Source organism: Conger conger, chromosome 16, assembly GCF_963514075.1.
Source record: "Conger conger chromosome 16, fConCon1.1, whole genome shotgun sequence".
In the NCBI taxonomy this organism is placed as follows: Eukaryota; Metazoa; Chordata; class Actinopteri; order Anguilliformes; family Congridae; genus Conger; species Conger conger.
In genome coordinates this window covers 32,759,589-32,785,406 of record NC_083775.1, presented here as the reverse complement: position 1 = coordinate 32,785,406, position 25,818 = coordinate 32,759,589, and the positions used below count along the sequence as shown (strand labels likewise).

General features: G+C 42.7%; 1 protein-coding gene across 2 annotated transcripts in view; it reads right to left on the bottom strand.

Annotated features, from left to right (window-relative positions):
* Nucleotides 1-22,792, bottom strand: part of LOC133115155 (zinc finger protein 385C-like) — a 115,302-nt gene extending 92,510 nt beyond the window's left edge. The window contains exon 1 of one of the 2 annotated variants that reach the window (XM_061224911.1): nucleotides 22,681-22,792. In XM_061224911.1, coding sequence (XP_061080895.1) covers nucleotides 22,681-22,729 — 49 coding nt within the window. In that variant the 5' untranslated portion in view covers nucleotides 22,730-22,792. The remainder of the gene's footprint in view (nucleotides 1-22,680) is intronic. The other variant, XM_061224912.1, reaches the window with a different exon arrangement.
* Nucleotides 22,793-25,818: the final 3,026 nt, after the last annotated feature.

The following is a 25,818-nucleotide window of genomic DNA, read 5'->3' as shown; positions in this document are numbered from 1 at the left end:
TTTTCTCTGAACAAGATCACTTTGTCACGCATGGCAGCAGGTAGCATTTATGCTGATGCATAATTTTATGTCTATCTTCGTAATAGTAACTAATTTTGTGCCACCTAATTTTTGTTTTGCATAGTATATATTCTTGTTATAGTCGATTGTATGAGAAATGTATAGATTATGTCTAGTAGTCAGATGCGTAGTCAGATGCCCTTACAGAATGAACATCTTACCTGTTGGTTCTGTGGAAAAATCTCACAACAGATACTCTGCACTCTCAGCCCAGCCTCTCTTAATGACAGGCCATGATTAACACATGATTAATTATAGTACCTCTAATGTCATTCGCGAAATACGGCTCTTGGTCTTCCTCTCTGTTGTCTTCCACCATGCCTGCATATTGCTCTCCCTCTCCCGGTCTCTCTCCTTCCACAGTTTTTCACCATTAGTGTACATAGACAAAAACTTATTTTTTAGGATTTTGAATAGCCCAATGTACCTAAATGTAGGCCTATTCACTCACGTCGACAGTGTTTTTGGTAGTCTACTGTTGACGCCATGGGTCACCATATGCTGAAGAACAGTAACAGAATGGATCAGTGTAATCAGTGTATACGCAAATACACTAGCAATGTACAAAAAACACAAATACACAACAGACACGATGGGTTTGAGAAGCAGTCCCAGCCTCTCTCCTTCCACAGTGTTTTACCATTAGTCAGACTAATATCTAAATGTACAGTTGTATGCAAAAATTTGGGCAACCCTGATCAAAACGCCTTTTACAATTTATATCTTGGGGAACAGAGGCGAACCTGACCTCTAAATGGTACACAGTTAAACATCTCTTCAAAGATTACTTTTTACAGTTTCAAAATAATAAATAAAGGAAAAAGGCCCTGTCCAAAAGTTTGGGAACCCTTGTCAGTTAAGTGTAGTGAACTCCTCCCCGAGCAACTATAACAGCTTGTAAACGCTTCCTGTAGCCAGCGAAGAGTCTTGAAATTTTAGCTTTTGGAAGTTTTCCCCATTCTTCCTGGCACAACCCCTCCAGTGCTCTAAATATCATTCAGCCTCCTTGCATGTATGGCATATTTCAGACCTCTCCGCAGATTTTCAATAATATTCAAGTCTGGGGACTGTGGTGGCCATTCCAAAATCTTCATCCGTCTTTCCTGGAAGTATAGGGTGGCCCGTAGCGTAGTGGTTAAGGTACATGACTCGGACCCGCAAGGTCGTTGGTTCGATCCCCAATGTAGCCACAATAAGATCCGCACAGCCGTTGGGCCCTTGAACAAGGCCCCTTACTGCTGCATTGCTCCAGGGGAGGACTGTCTCCTGCTTAGTCTAATCAACTGTACGTCGCTCTGGATAAGAGCGTCTGCCAAATGCCATTAATGTAATGTACTTATTGGTTGTTTTGAGGTATGCTTTGGATCACTGTCTTGCTGGAAAACCCAACCTCTCTTCAACTTCAATGTCTGGACTGACCTTTCGGAAATTAGCCTCTATAATTTCTTGATATTTGGTGGAATTCATTCTTCCGTCCATTTGCACAATATTTCCTGAGCCCCCAGCCCACCACCTCCATGCTTAATAGTTGGCAAGGTGCTCTTCTCTACAAAGGCTTCACCATTTTCCAAAAGTTCAATTATGTCAGTCCAAAGCACATTGATCCAAAAGGTTTCAGGTTTCTCAATATTTTCTTTTGCATACTTCAAAAGCTGAATTTTGTGTTGAGGTCATAGGAAAGGCTTCTTTCTGGCAACTCTGCCATGTAGGTCTTTGTTGTTTAACGGATGTTGTATTGTTGTCCTGTGAACAACTAGACCTGAGTGTGCTATTCTATTTTGAAGCACTTTTGCAGTGATGTGTGGGTTCTTCTGAGCATTTATCACCAGGTCTCGGGCCATTCTATCTGAAATCTTCCCTGTCTTCCAGACCTCGCCTTGACTTCAACTGTTCCATTCATCTTCCATTTTCTAACAGTAGAAATAGGCAGTTTGAAAAGCCTATTTGAAAAGAAGGGTACAAAAAAAAAGAGTTTTTTGTACCCTTCTCCTTCTAGTTGGAAATGAACCATCTTCATTCTGAAATCCGTGGACAACTGTTCATAGTCATGTCTTATTTGTTAATACCAGACAGAACAGCCACTGCAGTTGGATACTTAAGAATGAAGTCATGGAGTTACTTCAGAATAAAAATTTCAGCCCTGGAATTATACTCACCTGATTCATTGAAGCCATAATGAGTAAATCACCTGGGTCTGGGCCTTAGTAATCATCTTTATTTATTTTTTAAAGAAAGGGTTCCCAAACTTTTGCACAGGACCTTTTCCCTTTTTTTCTCATTTATAAACAGTAAAAAAAAAAAAACAAAAAAAAAAAACAATAAAAAGCATTAAAATTTGCAGAAAGTTCTAATGTTTAACTCTGTAACATTTACAGTTCAGGTTCGCTTTCCCTCACGTACAGATTCATTGTAACAGACAATTAAACCAGGTGTGCCCAAATATTTCCATTCCACCGTCGCAATAAGCAAATACACTGCCCGGAAAAAAAAAAAATGCTACTCAAGGTAATAATGCTTTTAAGAGACTGCGGAGGAGGTGACGTGACAGCCGTTCATGGTGAGAAGGGCTAAACGGGGAGATGAAGAGCGTGACGCACAGCTCAGCCAGTGCAAAGGGTGTCAGAAGACTGTGCTGTCTTTAGCGCAACGCTAAATCTCCTCAGCAGACCGTACCTCGCAGCGTGAGACGGAGCACCTGCAGTGGAGAGTAATTAGCGTAATTGTGGTTTTATTGAGGTGATAATTGTTCACACGATTTTCTTTTTTACAGGAGGGAATAAATGTTACATATGCAAAAACTAGATGTTTCGTGAGGTACTGAACATCAGACGGCAGGATTGTTTGAGATACTTTCCTCCTAATCAACAGAGGAGCAGCACCTAATGAGAAATGAGCCAGGAAATCGATTCTCTAATCTCTCTTTGCTGGAGTTCCTGCACTTGGTACAAAATACCGTTGGTTAAAGCTGCAAGGATTTTTTCACACAATTTGGAGCCTTTGACAACTTTCAAGCGTAGAGTGAAAACTCACCTCTTCCGGCTGTACCTTCTCCCTACCTCACTACTATGACAAGCCATGTGTACGCCATAGCTTATCATAGCACCTATGTATAATTATTGTCGTATTCTGGATATTCTAGCTGGTATGTTAGTTGGTAAGTTGATGTACTTTTCAAGGGTTTGAGTTGCATCTATGTGATCCCTCTAGGACTCAGAACTGAACTTTCCTCTAGGGTCCTCAACGCACTTGTACCTGGTTCTGATTTGCACTTTATTGTACGTCGCTCTGGATAAGACGTCTGCTAAATGCCTGTAATGTAATGTAAAAGTCTGTTGTTAATGGACTATATCATATCTGTATGTAACTGTCAGGTTCTGTGTTTTCCACTGTCTAGTTTTTGTTTAAGTTGTTAGCATCGCCGTGTATTGTTACCCTCTAGGCTTTCCGTAGTCTGTCTCCCCAGATGTCTTGTCACACAACAGATGTCTTGTCACACATCCCTGGTCAGACCCCTTTAGCCCTCCACACAGCCCTGATCAGACCCCTTTAGCCCTCCACACAGCCCTGGTCAGACCCCTTTAGCCCTGTCACACAGCCCTGGTCAGACCGCTTTAGCCCTCCACACAGCCCTGGTCAGACCCCTTTAGCCCTCCACACAGCCCTGGTCAGACCCCTTTAGCCCTGTCACACAGCCCTGGTCAGACCGCTTTAGTCCTGTCACACATCCCTGGTCAGACCGCTTTAGCCCTGTCACACATCCCTGGTCAGACCGCTTTAGCCCTCCACACAGCCCTGGTCAGACCCCTTTAGCCCTGCCACACAGCCCTGGTCAGACCGCTTTAGCCCTCCACACAGCCCTGGTCAGACCCCTTTAGCCCTGTCACACATCCCTGGTCAGACCGCTTTAGCCCTGCCACACAGCCCTGGTCAGACCCCTTTAGCCCTGCCACACAGCCCTGGTCAGACCCCTTTAGCCCTGCCACACAGCCCTGGTCAGACCCCTTTAGTCCTGTCACACATCCCTGGTCAGACCGCTTTAGCCCTGCCACACAGCCCTGGTCAGACCCCTTTAGTCCTGTCACACATCCCTGGTCAGACCCCTTTAGCCCTGTCACACAGCCCTGGTCAGACCCCTTTAGCCCTCCACACAGCCCTGGTCAGACCCCTTTAGTCCTGTCACACATCCCTGGTCAGACCGCTTTAGCCCTGCCACACAGCCCTGGTCAGACCCCTTTAGTCCTGTCACACATCCCTGGTCAGACCCCTTTAGCCCTGTCACACAGCCCTGGTCAGACCCCTTTAGCCCTCCACACAGCCCTGGTCAGACCCCTTTAGTCCTGTCACACATCCCTGGTCAGACCGCTTTAGCCCTGCCACACAGCCCTGGTCAGACCCCTTTAGTCCTGTCACACATCCCTGGTCAGACCCCTTTAGCCCTGCCACACAGCCCTGGTCAGACCCCTTTAGCCCTCCACACAGCCCTGGTCAGACCGCTTTAGCCCTGCCACACACTGGGAGGATTCGTTGTGCCTGTAGCTCTTCTCAGCGGGAAGCTCTAATGTGCTGCCCCCTTCAAAGTCTGACTACTTAATGGACCCAATGAATGCAGCTGAAAAAGGCATGGAGCTCAGAGGCTCTCCTGGGGGTGCCTTTGAGCGGAGATAGAGTAACTAACAGATGTTGGGACTTGGTCTCTTGGTCTCTTGGTCTCCTGGTCTGACAAGCTTTTCGCTCCTGTCGGTATTGTGTGAGCAGTTTTTTTGCGTTTTCTGTGTTCCCTCTTGGCCAGAGAAGCAACAGGGATAAACAGGAAAAAAATACAAAAAAGAAAGAAAAGAACCCCCCCCCCTTCCCACACACACACACACACACACACACACACACAAAATCTAAACAATAGTGGTGGGGCAAACTGCTTTGCAGGTGGCACAGATGTACAGTATTAATCAGACCCTCAAGAATATAACAATTGTGTGATTGCAAAAATGAACACAAATTCAACCAATCCCCGCAATTACTATCTCACAATTTTCTCCAATGCAATCAATGGGCCTCAGGCAAAAACATTTTTGTCACATCGGATTCACAAACAAACGCTCGTAACTTCTGAACATGACCAAGTAGACACGATGAATGCCCACCTCTTCTGAAGTGAGCGTGCATGCATGAGAAATGTGAAGTAGCATAATTGACACCCCCAAAATGCCATATAAGGCAAGGTGTGTCCAGAAAACTAATTCATAAAAATGTATTGGAAAACCCCCAAGACGTCCGTTATAATACAATATACATAGTACTGTAGGCTGGTTCCCACCACATACTCTGCACCTGATTAGATAGACTGCGGTTCATTCGTTTTACAAAACATGCAGGAGAAAACTGTAGTATAATTTGCTTGTGCTGATCTAATTGTTGAACACACAAAAAGTGCAACAGGGATTGTTAGATTTTACCTAAATATTTAACATTGTGTATGTTTTCATCATACATACTGTTTTATTTTACTGACCACAGCCATTTGAAGGTGAAATCAGCCTACCCTGCTGAAAATTCCAGCTGAAACTAGCCTAAACTGGTTTCCAACACATGTTCACCAACTGATCAGTCTATATAGTCAGTCAGTCCACCAGTTTACCACCAGCTTAACCAGCTTTGACCAGCCACTGGCCAGCTACAGACCATCTATGACCAGCTATGACCAGCTAAAAGTGTCAAAAGCACAGTTTAAACCAGTATAGAATTCCAGCTGGTTTTTGCTCAAATATTCAGCAGGGTAACCATCCATTTTTATAGGAGTTTTAGTTTTTGAAAATAATACTAATAAAGAATTAATAATAATAAAGAATGCGAGCCTGGACAGATCTCTGCTGCTACATGGTCGTGAAAAGTGCAGGCATAGCCTTGATGGACAGGACAGTGCCCCATGGGTGTGCCAGCCTGAGAGAGAGTGGCATGTGAGTATGAGGGCACACTCTGTAGAAGGTGGAGAATAGTGCCAACGAGTTGCAGCATTTTCCAGAGTATGGAAGAAAAGGAATAATTTATAAGAACTAAATCTTTTGAGTAGTGTTTACTAATGTTTAATATTGAACTTAAAATGTCTACTCTATTAAATACAGGTAAGCCACATACTACTGAACCAGGTATTTTAGCACATGGAAAATAATGAAATGGTTTTAGCTAACAGATAACCATGAAATCTTCTAGCAACATCAACGAATTCAGGATTGCAGTGCAGGCAAACAGACAGGCCATACAAAAACGCCGCAGCTCACAGCTTGACTTCCTGGGCCAGATCTGCTTGGCTGCCTTGGCTGTCTATTTTTATTTTACAGCCCCAACTGCAATCGTTATCACCCCTCATGTGGCTGCGGTTACTTCAGACTGGAGCACACCGACCACACAGAGGGACAACTGTATCAACATTGTACATGTTTACCGGCTCTAACAAGCCCCGTCAATACCTGCCCATTATAGACTTGTGATATATGAAGAGATCACTGACTGACTGACAGCCTAAAACGGAATTCAGTCTTGTCCTAATGCCACCCCAATGGTATCTACCAACAAACAGGACCTGAACATGACTGCAGTGACATACACAAGAAAGGAGGTCCCTTGTTTGGTGACAGAAAGAATGAGGTACAGTATCCTAACCTTCACCTTCTCAATTTAGTCCTTCCAGCTGCTACAGAACCAGCACTCTATACTTAACAGTTCTTCCACTACAAGTCATGCTTTAGTCGTCAGCGATGGAAACTGGAAGGGTCATTGATGAGATTTGATTTCACAGGGCTGGATTTTGAGAAGAGTTAAACATAGCCTTCTAGGTACGGGAGCCTGACCTCGGTGTCGTGGCTCCATTATGACGTGCTCACGCACAACGACGTCAAGCGCTCGTTCCGTCTGGTTGTCGCTCCATTCCCAATCGCGGGTTGTGAAAAATGATGCCGTCTGTTGGACGTGTCCCCGCAGACCAGGTGTCAGGGTAACAGAGTGCGTCTGTGGGACATTAGTACAGGTGCTCACGGCTATTTGTTTGGGGGGAGGGGGGTGACATTTTTGCTAAAAGTGATTGAGTGGTTGAGTGTCCTCTGAAAGAAAAGTATGTGGGTGGTGAGCGGGATGGGGGATAGACATAGTTCCCCTGAACAGTCCAGTTTCCAATACATCCCCAGCTTGAATGGGATGTGTTGGAAACCGTGGGGAGAGTGTGAAATGCAAATAATCACACATACCCATCACAGGGGATTTCCTGTAAATTCCGTAATCTCTAGGGTTTTGGGATTCATGAAACTCAGCCACAAAGCCAACAGGATTGTAACCACCATGAGCGATGGAAGATCTGGCCCCTGTTCTGGGGTTAGAGCGAAGGACTAACCCTTCCTGGAAAGATTCACCTATCACACATGCGAATGAGCCCCCTGACTGAGCTCCACAGACAGGGATCAAATAGCTATCCCAGCCTCGGTGGAGAGACAGAGAGCTGCCTTGTTTCACATAGGAGAACCCATTGAACATTTTTGTGGTGAGAAGTCACCATCTAGGCATTCAAATGAAAGCCTGGCTACATTTGGTTGAAAAGCGAAGGTTATCTAGCCATAGCCAGGCTATGCAGTATCTGGGTAAAACCTGAGCTATATCAAGATCAACCTAGTTTGTTTATGCCAAAACATCTCTCAACCTATATTTCCACCCCTCTAGATGTCTAGATTCTGGCTTTTGCTCACAAACAGGGGTCAACTCCTCCATGCAAGAAAGATGTCCACTCCACACCCAAGAATGTAGTCATCAGTCCCCACCATCCCTCCACGAACAGTGTCAGATTGTTCCCACCGCCAAGAGGATGGACAGAATGGTGTCTGTGGAGACACATATGCTCCACGTCCAAGAAGTGTCCACGATTACTGAGAAGAGTCGCGCCCCCATTGTCAACAGGTCCACCCTACCCAAGTCAGAACCTTGTCATCAGGACAGACATAGACATTAGAGAATTATTCCTGGGTCTAAAATAAGAGGTGCGAGCATGTGTCCTGTTCCAGCTAAAGATATGCTGGAAACCTTTTACAGGGGTACAAGAAGGTCCTCGACACACCCTCCAGAGCACCTGTCCACCAGACCTGGTCAAATACCAAATGGTTTTGATTCAAATCCTTTTCTACTCTTGAACTTGTCTGGTGTATTGAAACCTATGACACACTCTCAAAAAGTACAAACCCTGCCTTCTGGTTCTCTTAGTTAGCTCAATTGCACTAGGCAAGATCAACTGAGCACAGAAAAGTATTTGAATCCAAAACAATTACTTATTTGACCCAGGCCTGGAAACAGCTCTCAGTTAAACTCTTCCATCTCTACTGGGCTACACTGGCAGCCTCTCCCATCTCTACTGGGCTACACTGGCAGCCTCTCCCATCTCTACTGGGCTACACTGGCAGCCTCTCCCATCTCTACTGGGCTACACTGGCAGCCTCTCCCATCTCTACTGGGCTACACTGGCAGCGCAAGTTAAAGCCGGGAATGGGGATGACGTGAGGACAGGCTGCAGCACCTCCAGCTAAACCCCCCCACAGCCTAAAAGAAAAACAGACAATTAAACTGCTACAGCAATTACATGACAACCAAGCCAATATTTTTTGGTCGCTCTGTCAGGAAGAACCAAAAATTGCATAGTTACTTCACGGTTGTCTGACACAATGTGGAATTACATGTAACTGTTAATGTACATTACATTACATTAATGGCATTTGGCAGACGCTCTTATCCATACGTGTACATGTACACAATATTTCAGTACATGCGCAAAAGGTTGTTACAGTGCAGTGTAGGGCAAGACAAAGAGAGGAGCACCAGAAGACCAGCTGGGACCAAAACAACAGCACCAGGTCAGTTATCTGGGCACCTTGAAAGAATATTGCTCTGGACCCCTATCCTATTGGAATTTCTTGTGGGCCCTCTCCAGCTGTGAAGCCTCACCACCTTTGACCCCACAAGCAATGGTCCTGCCATGTGGACTACCAGCCGCAGTCGCCACTGGCACAGTCAGGATTCAATCCTGGACCGTGGAGCTCATCCTGCCTGTAGTGTAGTGGTTAAGGTAAATGACTGGGACACGCAAGGTCGGTGGTTCTAATCCCGGTGTAGCCACAATAAGATCCACACAGCTGTTGGGCTCTTGAGCAAGGCCCTTAACCCTGCATTGCTCCAGGGGAGGATTGTCTCCTGCTTAGTCTAATCAACTGTACATCGCTCCGGATAAGAGCGTCTGCCAAATTCCAATAATGTAATGTAATGTCATCCACGGACTAGAACAAAAAATATGCCTTAAGTGGATGAGCCACCCAGCAGATCGACAAATTGTTACAAAACTCTAAATTACTACCCAAATAAATAACTACAATCTCTCATCAAAATGAAGGCGGCTTCAAAAGAACTTAAACCATACCAAAAAGGGGTGACCAATCCGTTTTACAATTGAAATACATCCTCAAGAAAAAGGGGTGCATTAATGAGATTAAACATGCTAGTGGTGTAAGATTACATTCCTTCAGCACATGTATACGTAACTCTGATATTAATGTTTTATTTTTTTGCCTGAAGGAATTACTAACCTTATAGTACAGGAATTGCTGGCATTGAGTGGTTTGTTTGCTAGGTGTTAAGAAAGGGCTAGCACAAGCTCTTTGTGCATGTTAACCCTATCACTGTTCTGAATGGTCATTCACGTTATGTGGTTTTTTAAAAGGGCTACTAAGTAAAATAGTGGCCCACTCTTCCCACTGTATAGACCGAGAATGAGAAGCATCAGCGGGTTGCCACACTCTTGAACTTTTTCATGTTCTGGTTGATATCCAGCTTAGATAGCCCTGCTTTCCTCAGTGGCTGGGCTAATTAGCCTCGAGTCTTCTGAGAATCTGCTCGCTCACAGCAATTAACACAGCCTTTTAATATTAGCTCACCCAAACAGAAGAGAAGAAAGAACAGGTTTGTCTGAAAGAACAAGATGGTGAGGCCGGAGGTGAAACATGAGACAAAGTGAACTCGAGCAACCCACCGGCGGTAATCACCACAAGGTCATCAGCGTATTCTGTGTTAGTTCAACCAAAATTAAATTTTTCTGATTAAATCTGATTGTGTTTATTAATAAAATAATTATTTATTCATGCATGGACAAAGTTCTTTTCATGTAATCGGACCATTGCTAATTTCAAAACTGTGCAATTTCAGAAGGCGTGTCGCGAGACATTTCCAGTCCGGTTCCTGCTGTTCCAGCTACTTGAGGGCTAGCAGCAGCAGCCTAAATATGAGACTGTCTATAATTTCATATTGCTATGGAATGCAACGGCTGAGCTTGGTTGTGTGTGCGTGCATAGATATTGTGTTTGGTGGGGCATAGTTATTGCATAGTTGCTCTGTCTCTGTTTTAAGTTTTGTCATATAAATGTTCAATCTCATCTGAAAAGGCACTACATTGTAAACTTTTTATTGACCAAAAATTAACAAAGGTAAGGCTAATTTCTTGGGGTCCTTGTAATGGCACACATCCCAATGCTAACACCACATAATAACAATTCACACCAATATAAAATACCCAGATCTGTTTCAAAATTGTTTTTCTAGTGGAGTGAGTCAATGGAGCAACAGGAATGGAAATAATGCCTTGCCTAAAAAAACAACTGCAAGCTCTGGCTCTGCCAGTAATATCCCATCATTCCATTCAGTCAGAACATAATTGAGTGCTGCTATTATGATGTGCAACAATATTCGGGTTTGACACTGGCAGGAATTTTTGGCAGCGTGGCTACAGAGATGAAATTACCTTATCTGCGGCATGACTCGGTTTTGTTTGCCGTTTCCCAAGCATTCTTTTGTGTATCATTTGTAACCATGAAACAAATAAGGGTGATAATGTCCAGGTAGGTGGCCCGGATGGTGCAGTGGGTAGCACTGCCGCCTCACAGCAAGGAGGTCCTGCATGCTCTCCCCGTGTGCGTGTGGGTTTCCTCCGGGTACTCCGGTTTCCTCCCACAGTCCAAAGACATGCAGGTTAGGCTGATTGGAGAGTCTAAATTGCCCGTTGCTATGAGTGTGTGAGTGAATGGTGTGTGTGCCCTGCGATGGACTGGCGACCTGTCCAGGGTGTATTCCTGCCTTTCGCCCAATGTATGCTGGGATAGGCTCCAGTCCCCTTGCGACCCTGTTCAGGATAAGCGGGTTAAGATAATGGATGGATGGATGTCCAGGTATTGAATCATAGTCATTGTCCTGGAGGAATGATAGTCAGGGATATTTCAACCAGCTTGGGAGAGCAGGTATGGCGAGGTGGTCTTGGAAAGAGGCACAGAGCTGGGGAACCATGCACTACAGCCACCAGCAACACTCCCCAGAGCACAGCAAGCTGAAGTGTGCACCTTGAACCTCTCTAATGGAGAAAGGGGAGCATTGGCCAAAGCTTTACTGTACAATTCATCTTGGCCCCTTCCATGCTTGCTACTCTTTATTAGGTAGACCTCTACACAAGCTTGTTAATGTAATCTAATCAGCCACTCATGTGGCAGAGAGGTTCAGCTGGGTTTGAAATGTTCAGTTGTTGTTCAGACAAACCATCAGAATGGGGGACTTAATTGATGCAAGACGAGGTGGTTTCAGTATCTCAGAAACTGATGATATCTGGTGAAGTATATAGCATAATGTAAGTTGCTAGGACATGGAGTGGTCTGAATAACTAAAATAGTGGCTTACATTTGGTAAGAAGAAATTGCATAATATCTATCCATCTATTGTATGCTAAGTCAAACCTCTCCTGGTAGAGGTCTGGGGACATGCAAGATGAATTCCCATCCAAGGGCGCATTAAGTATGAATCAACTGTAAGCTTTCTAGCTGTTATCTCACTCAGAAATACATACATAATAAAGTGTTCAGGAACACTACCTGGGTTTGAACAGAGAAATTACCTCTGTAGGCTATTTTCAAAGCCTTACTCAAGCAGGCACACACAGCTACCCAAGAGCTGCATACATACATATAAATGCATCATTTAGACACTACATGTTGAGGATTCCAAAAACCATTTTGATATAAAGACAGCAGCACAGAACCTGCTGAAATCGCAAATGTGTTTATAATGATGAGATATAATAAAAGGAAAAGCAAACACTCTATTTTTTCCTGAGTTGACATTGCTTGTGTGACTTGTTGCATATAAATAATGTATTCCACTCTGGTAGACAATATGTATTTAATACTGAAAAGCACCACACTTGTATTGTTACATTATACATTACGCTATCTGTTACAGTAATTTGCATGATCAACATCATTGTTCAACAAAGGTTCCCCCTCTAACCCACTGGGCCAGTACTGTATATCTCCCTATCTCCCCCTACATTATTGTAGAGGATTTTTACATTGGCGGTAAGAGGTAAGACTGAGTAAAACTGAGGGTGAAGACAGCAGATTCGATGGTAGAGGCTCAGTTAGCCTTAGCAGGCAGACACATTTTCTGTTCAGATGTCCACCCATTACTAAGCCATTGGCTGGAAATGAAGAAAGTGCCACCTGAGAGGAGGGCTATTTATACAGCATAACTGACAACATATTGTTATACCTTCCACTGTCAATGCCCTAAATATGGTGTAATTTACTGCTGGCTGTGGAAGCTCCTATCCTTAGCAATCAACTACTATAGTTTAATCCTGCAATTACCAGGGATGTATTTTCATGGAAAAGTCCATGTGCGCCAAGGACACTGTGCAATGTGTTAATGATTAAAATGTGTTAAATGGGCCAGAGGAATGCTATTCTCAGACTATGTTGTGGGAAAGGAACATGGCATACTGAGAATATTGATTTTAAAAAACACTGCAATGAACTAGAACAAGGCCAAATTGCCAATTCTTGAGATATACACAACTTGAACCAAGCCTACCATAGCTCCCTCCCAACTCCAATTAAAATCATAATTCAGTTACATTTTTGCACAGGTAAGTCATATGCAGGTCAATATTTATCTTCATGAAGATCAACAAAGAGCCAAAGAATGCTAACTACAAACACACTGAATTAATTGACCTTGTGTTTTCTGGACAAGAGAATCATTGTATGCGTGACCTTCTCATTATTGGCATTTTGGCAGGCGCTCTTATCCAGAGCGACATACAGTTGATTAGACTAAACAGGAGACAATCCTCCCCTGGAGCAATGCAGGAATAAGGGCCTTGCTCAAGGGCCCAAGGGCTGTGCGGATCTTATTGTGGCTAGACCGGGATGAGAACCACCGACCTTGCGTGTCCCAGTCATTTACCTTAACCACTACGCTACAGGCCGCCCTCATTCTCTTTGGAGAAGAGTGAATTGTTGGTTTGCGTTCCCCCACATTGACAGGGAATGTTGCAGCAATTTAAATGTACTGCGAGTAGTTCTTTTTTCAGAAGAGATACAATTAGATTGTCGAGCTGAAAAAACTATGGTCCCCAGCCAAAGGATTTAAAGGCATACTATGCAGGATTTTCACCTTGAAAATACTATGACACAAAGCTGTTCAGTTATTGCGATGGTACATTGGCAACCTGTGTATGTGTTATTCCAAAAACTATTTAGGACATATCTGAAACGCATGTAGCCAACAGACGTGTATGGATTGGCTACAGCAGTGGTGTATTAGCTGGGTTTGCGAAAAATAGCCTTTAAATTTGAAGCAGTCAACAGTCATGAATTTTCAAAAAAATGCCACCAACATTCTTTTCAGGTGACCCCTCAAAGCCTAGTTCTGCAAAGAGACACATAAGGTGGCACCTGCAGAAAAGAGAAAACCCAAAACCACCTTCATGAATCTGCACTCTCCAAATGGGAGGCCATTTATAGGCAGCGTTTGCATGTGAGAGTAAGTGTACTCATTTTATTGAGCTAAGATTAGCTATGTGGCTGCCATTATATGAAACACGGAGTCTACCTAGGTACAAAGCTTAAAGCATGATTTAACTGGCAGCAAGTGCATTCACTCTCTGCCAACTTTTCAGGGTCAGTGTGCCATATTGTCCTTTTGAATTTGTGGGACGTGTGGGTACTCTTTTGTTGCTCTTTGTTTTTTGAAAATGTACAGTGCTATGAGTCTCAATGTCATTGAGTTTTGCCTGCAAAATAAAAACATATTGATTGGCTGGTGAATTCCTTCATATTTCAGCAACACAGGTTCTAAAAAATTTAAACATTTATATGTACAGTGCAAGTCTTCCTTGTTATTTGCTTTCTACCGTTACTACAGTATTGACATGCAAATATGCACTTGACTTCCCAAAGGTATTGGCTGTCTGTATAACAGGTTGTAAAAGTTCAAGACAGCATTATCGTGCATAACGCAGTGAATTTCAGTAAAGATTGATGGCCTGTCCAGAGTGTATTCCTGCCTCATGCCCAATGCATGCTGGGATACGCTCCAGCACCCACCGTGACCCTGAATGCACTCTCGAAAACAGAAGAATCGGCTCCGTTGTCCATATGGTAAGAAACAGCTTTGATGGACATTTATCACTGATAAATTAGCATTAATTACAGCGTGCAAGTCTGCTAGTTGACATGACATGAGTCAGTCCGTTAAGGTTGCGGGAGACTTGGACCGCCACCCTTCAGCCCACCATTACTTCTGCTTTCATACACACGTCTCTGTTCACTGCACAGTTTGTGAATGTGAATTGGGTCCCACGAATCACACATTAACATTACAGAACACAAGCAGACATAATGGCAAGTGCAGGTCATTCAACCCATCTGGGCTCATCATTTACTCACAGTCTACAGTTTCCAGTCCTATGTCCAAGGCTGGGCTTGATCACCACAGGGGTAAACATTAAGAGCATTTTTCCAACACCGCTGAACTATTCACAGTAGTACTTCAAAAAAGATCTTTTTTAACCCACACTCCAGCTGAGTGTCAGAAGCCTTGGACACAGTAAAAGTAAAAAGGTCAAAAAAGCAGAAAATGATTATTGAGAGTGCTGGTGGGTGCTCACCAAGATTTGCTACAAAATCGAGCAGACACCCAAGTGCTGTGAGAGAGGCTTTTTTTCAGCAAGGCAGTCTGCTCTGTATTGACACTTTCAGAATCTGCTCTGTACTGACATGGCCACAGCATGCAGAGAACCATGCCCCTGGGCACAGGACATTGGGTTGGGATAAGAGAATAGTCACAGTCCTGGCACAGTTGGTCCCTAACATACGCCACCACAATGAGACTGAGAAAACAACAACAAAACAAGCCCATGAGGTAAGACACTCGCCAGGACGGAGAAAAACTCTCAAACAATGGTGAGAAACTATAGTGGGAAGAAATCAGTTGAGGAATAAGCTAGCTGAAAACATAATCCAAAGGAATGGAGATATGGTGTGCAGGAATAGTGTAGCAGTAGGTACATAGATACATTTCCTCTGTTCATTTGCCAGACTGTAAACACCAGGCTTGGGCCTGCCTTACTTGTCTTCCTAACTATAATACAAAAAAGATTACCCGTTGCCATGGTTCTATGCTTGGTCATACTCTGTGATGACTATTCAGAGATGCCTCTCTCTCTCTCTCTCTCTCTCTAAAAAAATAAGTCTAATAAATACCTAATAAAGTGCTCACTGAATATATTGTTTATTTCTTTAAAGTATTTTTTGTCAATTTGCCAATCAGGGGTGGCAATAGTTCCGGAGCCCACTGAAGCTACACACAGTACTTTTTTCTTTTCTTTTTTTATGCAAAAAAAAAATTAATAATTACATTTCTTTTTCCAAAAAAATAAGAACCTGCTGGCAAGATTAGTTGGCTGAAGCAACTGCTATTTGGCGATGATAATTCAATATTAGCTATAAGAATAAAATCTTTTGGATATCTGATATACTTGGCTTGGCTATCCAGACCAAAGCAATGACAAGGAACACCCAGAGGTAGTGAGCATGCACTACTATGGAAGTCTCCTCATGATCCCCATGGGGTTGATGTGCAAACAAGACACACGTCCTTCGCACAGTGGCGCAACACAGTATGGCCATCTAATGTTTCCAGGAGCTGGTCTGGGGTGCCCCATTACATTACATTACATTAATGGCATTGGGCAGACGCTCTTATCCAGAGCGATGTACAGTTGATTAGACTAAGCAGGAGCCAGTCCTCCCCCGGAGCAATGCAGGGTTAAGGGCCTTGCTCAAGGGCCCAACGGCTGTGCAGATTTGGCTACACCAGGGATTCTTCACAGTGCAGTCAACTAACCTGACTTTAAATTCAGTGATTTGAATACTCACACGGGTAATGTACACAGAAATGTATATTGGACAAATTTAATGCTAGTTGAACTGGTAGATATTCAGGGTTTGTTGAAGGAAACAGGTGACAGCCCAGATGGCTACATCTCTGTAAGCAGCCAGGCCTGATCCCTCTCCAGGGAGCAAGATGAGGTGTAGCAGAGCTACTGAACTCTCACTTTCAAAAAAACGTTTTTTGGCTTCTTAGAGCCAGTAAATCCACACAATCACACGTTTCAAAAATGTTTTCGTTTAAATCCCTTGGAGGTAGGATTGAAAACATTTGGAAAACCCTTAACTGATTTTAGGCATTAATGTGTATAGGATCAGTTTTCGAGACCAACATTTATTTTAGTACAATAATGTCATTTAATCTATTTTATGGCTGCCGATTTGCAGCTCAACGTGGATAGAGAAGGAGACACGTCACAAACACTTAAAAATCTACAAATCGACCCTTGTTTTTTTTTTTTCACTGTAAAAGTCACTGTGAAAACCACACAATTCATTACAGTAATGTGCATTAAAGTAGCTAAACTAAAACATTCCTGAAAGGTTTTGAAACCAAAACCGCTGGTGTGTATAAGGCATCAGTCTAGTTACATTACATTAACATTACATTTTTATTTTATTATTTAATTAATTTAATTTTTATTCAAAGCGACCCAGACGTTGTTTTCGGAGAAGTTAAGACGGTTGGAACTATAACCGCTGAACACACGCGTGCTGGTTCAGTGCAGTGATCCGCACACCTTCTGAAGGTAGTTATAAAAGCTAGAACTTCTCTGAAAACAACATCTGTCGTTTTTCCCATTTTTTCCCCCACATGTGTATTTCAAATACACGATACCTTATGTAAATAAGACTGCTTCGGAGTTGCAGCGAGGTGTATTTACTTACTTTGAAGGAGGTAGCTTCGCATAAAGACTTGAAGTTGTCAGATGTCAGTTTGCTAACATGGAAATTGAGCCAGTGAATACACAAAAATTTAAATGAAATCAAGCATCTCATCTAAGTCTGGGTAAGCCAGAAAAAAACTCACCCAAAATGTTGTTTTCCTTTTAAGGGCCAACTGTGTTAGGACAGACAGTTGTTTCTTACCCTAGCCCAACAGCCTGTGCCCTGGAGCACGTTCCTGGCATCTATCAGCACTACTAATCCCCTACCAACCCCCTAACAACCCCCCCGCAGCCAGGCTCTGGAGAGGACAGGAGTTTCCATGCTCAACTTTTCCATCCGCACAATCCAGACACGGATTCTCATTTAACCCAGGTGCTTCACTGCGTCTTAGCTCCTGGCAGAGAATCAGTCAGCCCCCATTAATAATAACGATAGTGATAATGGATTATGTCTAAACAGGGATTTTCAAATGACTTTGCACTGATGGTACTAAGAACTGAAAGTCAGCTCAACCACCACCGACGTGTAGTAAGCGACGTGATGCCTGGCTGCCATTTTTGTGCCAGATTGCTCACCACACATCCGCAGAGGTGGAGAGGGAGTTAGGGAACTAATTAATCACTGGACGATCACGCTGCAAGCCAAGATGAGATTTTGACCAGGCCACTGTTCTATGTTGCAGTCGGATGGCTTTCCTTTCCCCGGTCCAGCGAGTGCCAGTCTTTTCCGCTATAACCGAACCCCATGCTCAGAGCATATGCTGAAAATGGCCCTTTCTTTCTCACAATGATGACTGGTAGGCAGCTGCATCCTCCAAGTCTGCAAGAAGTAATGTAATGTAATGTCTACATGGTTGGTTAGGCTCAGCCAAAAGATGATGTATACATAGCTCTTCACAGACTGTTTTTTTTTTTTTTTTTACTTTATCTGTAGCTGTATTACACAGCTGAAAATGTGTCTGCTGAAGTGCGGGGTGATTTGGCTGATTGCCATATTTTGTTTTACGCTGCAGTCAAAAGAGCACTTTTGCTATCTATATTGGTGTCTATCTGTGAACGTGCCAGTGCTGCTAGCAATGTCCTGTGAATTGTGGGCATAATTGTGTAATCAGCAGCCGATATTAGTAATAAAATAGCACACTGCCTCTGCAATGCACCGGGGACCAAAACGCAGAAAGGAGTTTCCCGGTAACAAGCGATTGACGTTAATGAGGAACCCCTCTGTCTTCTGTTAACCACTTCCAGTGTTAAGTTTGAGAGCCTTTCCCATTTCTGTTAATGGGGGGAAATTAAACACTTGACTTTCTGTGCAGTGATTGTTTTCTACCAGCGATGCAGTTTCTCTTTGCAAGCCTATGACTGACTGTCAGGGAGTGGAGTAACATTCATGGTCACTTTTTAGAAGCCTAATTCGGACCTCACTGTTGCACACATATCCTCATACTGTCAAACAGCATTTACTCTAGCCTCTATCTACACTGTCCTGATGCTTCGTTTTGGACCCTTGGTAGCATCTTTCTTTCTCTCCTCTTTAAAAAACATTTTTCTGGGCTACTATCCCTTATTTTTTATCAGCCTAAATCAGACTAATCAGACCTGGCTCAATGAGTCAGTTGCCAAATACTTGTCTACACTTTACTGGGCTTGTCTGGTGTATTTGAACCTAAGAATACTTTCAAAAAAGTGTCAAACCATGCCATCTGGTCCTCTTGGTTGGCTCACTTGCACCAGGCAAGATCAATCGAGCGCAGTATTTGAGTATTTGAATCCAAAACAATTACGTATTTGACCCATACCCATGACAGGGTCCAATATATTAGATAATCTTTTAGACACAATTTACTGCAGACTATGGACTAAAAAACGTCTATTTTAAGCAATATTCAGTACACATTTCTTTCATGTGATTGTTTGAGTTTGGCAAGTAATGGGTTTCATTGCTATACTCAAGGAACTGCAGAAGTGTTATCTAAACAGAAAACATTTCTTATAAGCATCTGACCCAGATTTTGTTCTTTCCTCCTTAGGAAAGCTAGGCAATGCAGAATGTGAAAAAAAGCAGAATTACAGAACAGAACATTTCACAAGTGGCAGCTCACAATTCCATTGCTTTGCAAAGGAGACATTAATTACATTATTTTAATTGCTTTAAAGTTTGGAGGGTGATTGTGGTATATACTGATCATTAGTCATTCACATATTTTCAGTATGTGTAGCAGGTCCTGCACAGTCCAAAAATGGCAAAAAAAAGGCTTTTCAAAAGCTTCATACTCAGCGCTAATGTGATGACCATAGCCTTCGCCCTTCTGAAAGCAGTTCTGTAACTGCAGTTTATCCCTAATCTCTTTTAAACTATTTTATTGTTGACACTAGGTCTGACTAACAACATCTTAAATATTTGGTTTGGTAAGTCTGGATTTATACAGTCCCCTCAAAAAGTCTGGGAACAACAAGGTCAATTCCTTTGTTTTTGCTATACACTACAGACAATTGACTTTGAGGTCTAAAGATGTACATGAACGTGACAGATCCAAATTTCAAAATTTAGAACATATTACCTTTTGTATCAGACCACCCATTTTTTATGTGAGCAAAAGTATTGGAACATGTGACTGACAGGTGTTTCTTGCTGCCCAGATGTGTCCTGTTAGATTGATTGGTTAAACAATACATACTTCTGAATGTCTACTCCTGGTTTTAGCCTTGGGTTTTGCCTGTGAAGATTGCATCCGGGTACTCCGGTTTCCTCCCACAGTCCAAAGACATGCAGGTTAGGCTGATTGGAGAGTCTAAATTGCCCGTAGGTATGAGTGTGTGAGTCAATGGTGTGTGTGCCCTGCGATCGACTGCCGACCTGTCCAGGGTGTATTCCTGCCTTTCGCCCAATGTATGCTGGAATAGGCTCCAGCCCCCTGCGACCCTGTTCAAGATAAGCGGGTTAGGATAATGTATGTATGTATGAAGATCAGAGAGCTGTCTTTGGGTGAAAAGCAAGCCATTCTGAATCTTAGAAAAGAGGGGAAATCGATCAGAGCCATTACAGAAGCATTGGGGATAGTTGTACAACCATTTGGAATGTCCTGAAAAAGAAAGAACCCGCTGGCGTATTGAGCAACAGACATCGAGCAGGTTGACCAAGGAAAACAACAGCAGTTGATGACAGAATTGTGAGAGCTGTGAGGAAAACATCAGTCAGTGACATCACAAACAATCTCCACAGGGCAGGGGTGAAGGTATCTCAATCAACAGTTTGAAGACTTAGACAGTCACAATATAGAGGCTATACCCAAAGATGCAAATCACTCATCAGTAGTAAGAATCAAAGGCAAGATTTATGTTCTGATGAGATCAAGATTAACCTCTACCAAAGTGATGTAAAGTGTGGGAGAAAGAAGGGATCTGCTCAAGATCCAAAACATACAAGCTCATCTGTGAAGCACAGTGGAGGAAGTGCCATGGCTTGGGCTTGCACGGCTGTTTCTGGAGTGGGCTCACAAATCTTTAGTGATGATGTAACTCATGATGGTAGCAGCAGGATGAATTCATAAGTCTACAAAAACATTCTGTCCGCTTACGGTGAAATGCATCCAAACTAATTGGGAGGAACATCACGCAGCGAGACAATGACCCAAAACACATTACCAACACAACAAAAGACTTCACTAGGGTTTTTAGACTGGCCAAGTCAATCACCAGACCTTCGAGCATGCATTTCACCACCTGAAGGAGAATGAAGGGAAAAACCCCCTGACACAAACAACAACTAAAAGAGGCTTGCAGTTAAAGCCAGGAAAAGCATCACAAAAGAAGAATGCAACAGTTTGTTCATGTCAATGGGTCGCAGGCTTCGGTTATCGCAAGCAAGGGATATGCTACCAAATATCTCAACTTCTATACATCTCAAACACACAATATATCCCTGTCTGTTGATTTTTTTATATCTGTTTTTGTTGTAACATGTCTCTTTTGAAAAAGTGAGGCCACCTGTTTAAATAGGAATAATATACAACACAAAAATGACTGTTCAGAAATGTTAGCTCACAACATTGATGACTATTCATGGTGGTAAAGGAATGTCTGACTTGTTTTTTAATCTAGTGTGTGCGTGTGTGTGTGTGTTTGTACATTGTCAACGGATGTTGAGTTCACTGTACTTTATCTTTTAAACCCCCCCACATGGGACAATAAATGTATTGGATTTAATTTAATTGATAGCAAAACTGAGATGAACGACGATATTACGGCACGTGGCAACTGTATGAACTGTACTTGCGGGTAGAGCAGTTTAGACAGCTCCTCTCACCCACACTATCGTGAGGGTCAGTGGTACAGAACAGGGCAGTGAGGGAGAATGAATGGTGCAATCAATGTCATGAGAAAAGACAGCCTGTCAGCACTCTCCACAGAAAGTGTGGCTCTGCACTCAAAGCAATGTCTTAAATCACAGTGCCAAAGTGGAGAACTTCCCCTTGCACTCTAAGGCAAGCTGGTCACAATGAGGCTCACGTTATCCTGACAATTTGGCCATTTTCAATTCTTCATTTTATATTTTACATTTAAAAAACGTTTCAAGTTTCCTATAAGCTAGTATGTACATACCTGCAAACTACTGTTAATCATCTAGCTGTAAAGAACAAGTTAGAGGATACAATCTAGTCGTGCATTCGAGGCAATGAAGCGCCGTCGCTATATATAGTATCGCAACTGAGAATGTGGCAATTAAAATTTACACACTAATTCATTTTACTTGAACTAAAAAAATTATAATAAAAGTTTAAAAAAAAAAACGCAGTCTCATCTCCAGCTAATATACAGCTGCCCTCACAACAATACTGAGGAACTAAATGGATATCCCAAACTGCTGTTTGTCAGGTACATTTGACACACGATTCACCAATCGATGTCACGTTTCGTAACCCAGTCGTAAGTAGGCTATACATCACGTTAAACAACCTTTAGAGTATTACCGTTAAACTCAATAAATAGGTTACACTAGAGCGTATGGAAGTTCAATTTAAGATCACGAATAAAGCTCCTCCGTAGTCCACCCATTGTGATTCTGTCAAAACACGACTTCCAATGAACAGCGCATTTTGCAAATAAACACACCTGACCATTGGAATGCCAAATTGCCTATCTCCATCCAGGCTACGTGGAGAGGACAGTCGAACACATTCTAAATTAAACGTAGGCTACATAATTTTAAGTTTTATATATTGTAAATGGATCTTGTTAAAGATACGTGATGCCTTGATTCATCTATTGACATTTCATGTATAATTCTGCACTGATCTGACGTTTTTTCTTATAATCACCTTAAAGCCTGTGTTTTGTAGGGAGAAATGTGAACAACTTGGCTCTTATTTAATTAAATAGATGCCCCCTCTTACGCCTGAAGGCAGCAAGCATGTAGCCTATCAATATTTAAAACATTTCACGCCTACCTGTCCCAGCTCGTTTCTTGATGTCTGCGTTGTCGGCTGTACCCAGCATTTCTCTATCAGTAATGTGATTTAAATGAATTGCTATTGATGCACGACGAGATCGCGCTCTAGCCACAACTATGAACGCGCAAACGAAGGAATTTCAACTGCGAACTCGAATGGAAATGCACCTTGAATATACCGAAGCGACGTGGTGAACTTTGCAGCCTAACTAAATTTGATTATGAAATATTACAATCCATCACATCTGAGGTTCTACGTGCTTGCTAAAATGTAAATTAATTAACATAAAACAAAAGTAGCTACAACTCAAACGTTATGGTAAACTTTAAGCAGCACTGCCCCTTGTTCCCAAAAATGTACCAGCGCTCGGACAGGGCTGTCTTTCACTACTAGAAGACACACCGCCCCAAGATGGAAAACCTTCAATAAAGAGGAAAACACGCACCGTCTTAATTTTGAATTCCTTCCCCTTTAAAAAGAAACAATACGAAAACTTCATTTTTATTTCATTTCGTTTGGTTTTGGTTGTAACAGCCCAAAATAATTGTGAACTTAAATCATTGGAGCCCTAAAGAACCTTTCATAATGTCTCTCAACCACTACGCAATTAGCCTACACACATTTTATTTATCGGTGAGGGGTTTTAAGTCTTCCTATTTGTTCAGCATCATCCTCTTTTTTTGCTGTAAATAAAACTTATTTGGTCTAACTAACCATTGTAGTGTGTTTTGAATGTGTCGTAAGAGTCAGTTGTCCTATGGACTGCTAATCTCCTCCACTTACTACAAAAATGGTGCATAGAACATTCAATAGTCTCCAAAATATAACCAATTAAATTAACTGGGCAGGAAGGCGTGGAGTGACGTCCTATTCGAAAGTGCTAAAAATATGCCTTCTAAAGATGCCTTAATTTGGACAATTCTGAAGGCAGCATCGATGCGTCCTTCGCCGGGTATAATATCCCATAATTGTTCGCGGATAACCTTGGTTTCTTACTTCTTTTAAATTAATGGTGACTGAAAACAGCGGCGGAGTTCGCACAGAACTGGAAAAGAGCTCGTCCACAAGTGCAAGTATACAGCGAGCTCGATATTTTGTTGTATTTATATTTTTTATATTGTAATAATTCTGGAACCCTCTGTATATTATAAAGCCAGCAAGTTGACAAAAACATCCAAAATATTCTTAATTTAGCAATTTGACCTATCCATAATATGAGACGACAAGCCTCCATCTCATGTGACTTACCTTTCTCGGACCTCACAAAATGGACTAATTGCATGCTGTGCATAAGAGATAACAGAAAGCGTTGCGAATTAAACGAAAGCATCAGAAGTCTTTCCAATGAAGGCAGATGAGGCAAGAGAACCACAGGCTGTGTGTAAGGTATGAAGTCAACCCATTGCAAAGGTTCGATGCAAATTCAATCACAGCATCAATTTAACATATCCTGGAATTACGTGGCATTGATGGCCTTAAATGTGTAGCTCAGACATACGATGGTGCAACTGGATCAGTTGGTCGGGTGCAAGCTCATTTTCGAGATAATCACCTTTGAAACTATCTACTTTCACCGTTATGTGAAACACGAGCTGAATTTGGTGCTGTGTCACAGTTGCTGGGCCGTTCATGAATTTATTTGATACAGTGGAGAGTGTGCACTCCTTCTTCAGTGGTTCCCCCGGTTAACCATCAGAAATTTCAGGGGCTTCAGAAACGACTTGCATTGCAGCCAAATGAATGTGTTCAGCTATCACGGGCCCGGTGGGCATGCCAAGTGCGCCACGAAGGCGCCAGTACATTCCATTTGCCTAATACACATTCTCGATTCCCCCCGTCTCCGCCTCTTTTCCCTGCTTCCTTTTATCGCCTCTCCCGACGGCTGGAGCCAGGAGCCAGAAAAGGAGCAAGGAAAGGAAGAAGGAGGTGAAACGTAAGCAATTGGAATGAGCCCAATGAGGAGACTGCGGCAGATATAGCACTCGCAGTGCGTCCTGGCATGATGACACAACGCTTGGTGGAGCTGAACCATCTGTAGCAAAGCAACTACAGCAGCCACAGGTGTGTCATAACACACCATAGATCAGAAGCCGGGCCAGGATTAAGGCTGAAAGCGAAGCTGATGCATAAAGTGTGCTTGTTACACGCCCGATTTTGAGCCCCAACTGATGTTGAAACCCAACAGATATTACTGATATTGAGCCCCAACTGATATAGAAACCCAACTGAAGTTGAAATCCAACTGATATTTCAGAATAGCCATCCTGCTACCACATTCTAGAATCACCACTGGGTCAAAATTTTGTCTTTTCCTGAGCCATCAAAAACGGGAATGCAACAGGAACTGCCTACGCCCTAAGGTAGGAGAACAGAAGATACAAATCCACCTGTACTTTCTACCCCACACAACCCACTATGACTAAGGAATTTCACAGGCAGAAAACACATTATTTCGGAAACTATCTAGGTAACAGATTAATTGCTTTGTGCAATGATTGGTGTGTGAGTGTGTGTATGAATGGGTGAAAGAGAAGAATAAATTGTACAGCTCTTTAGATAAAGATGCTATATAAATGCCAACCATTTACCATCTTATTCCCAGTTTTCTCAGAAAACACATCAATTCTTCATCATCACTGAAAAAGAAAAAACAGCAGCATTGGCAATTTTCTACCCAAAAATGATCACTTTCCACATAATAATGGTAGTTCTTTCATGCATTACACAGCTCTCCCCCTAGTATATCATTTACAGCAGGCAAATGTTATTGCAGTTCAAGGCAGCTCATTTATGGATTATAGATTCATTTTCTTACCTTGACAAATGTATTTTGGCCTTATGACTGCTCCCTGCAGAACACGGTTTCAGATTTGATTAGTCCATCAAAAAGGCCTCAACCAGAATTAACAGAAGTCTGAGGACAAGGATGATCCATCTGAAGTTACTACATTATTGGCATTTTGGCAGACGCTCTTATCCAGAGCGACGTACAGTTGATTAGACTAAGCAGGAGACAATCCTCCCCTGGAGCAATGCAGGGTTAAGAGCCTTGCTCAAGGGCCCAATGGCTGTGCGGATCTTATTGTGGCTACACCGGGATTAGAACCACCAACCTTGCTCATTTACCTTAACCAC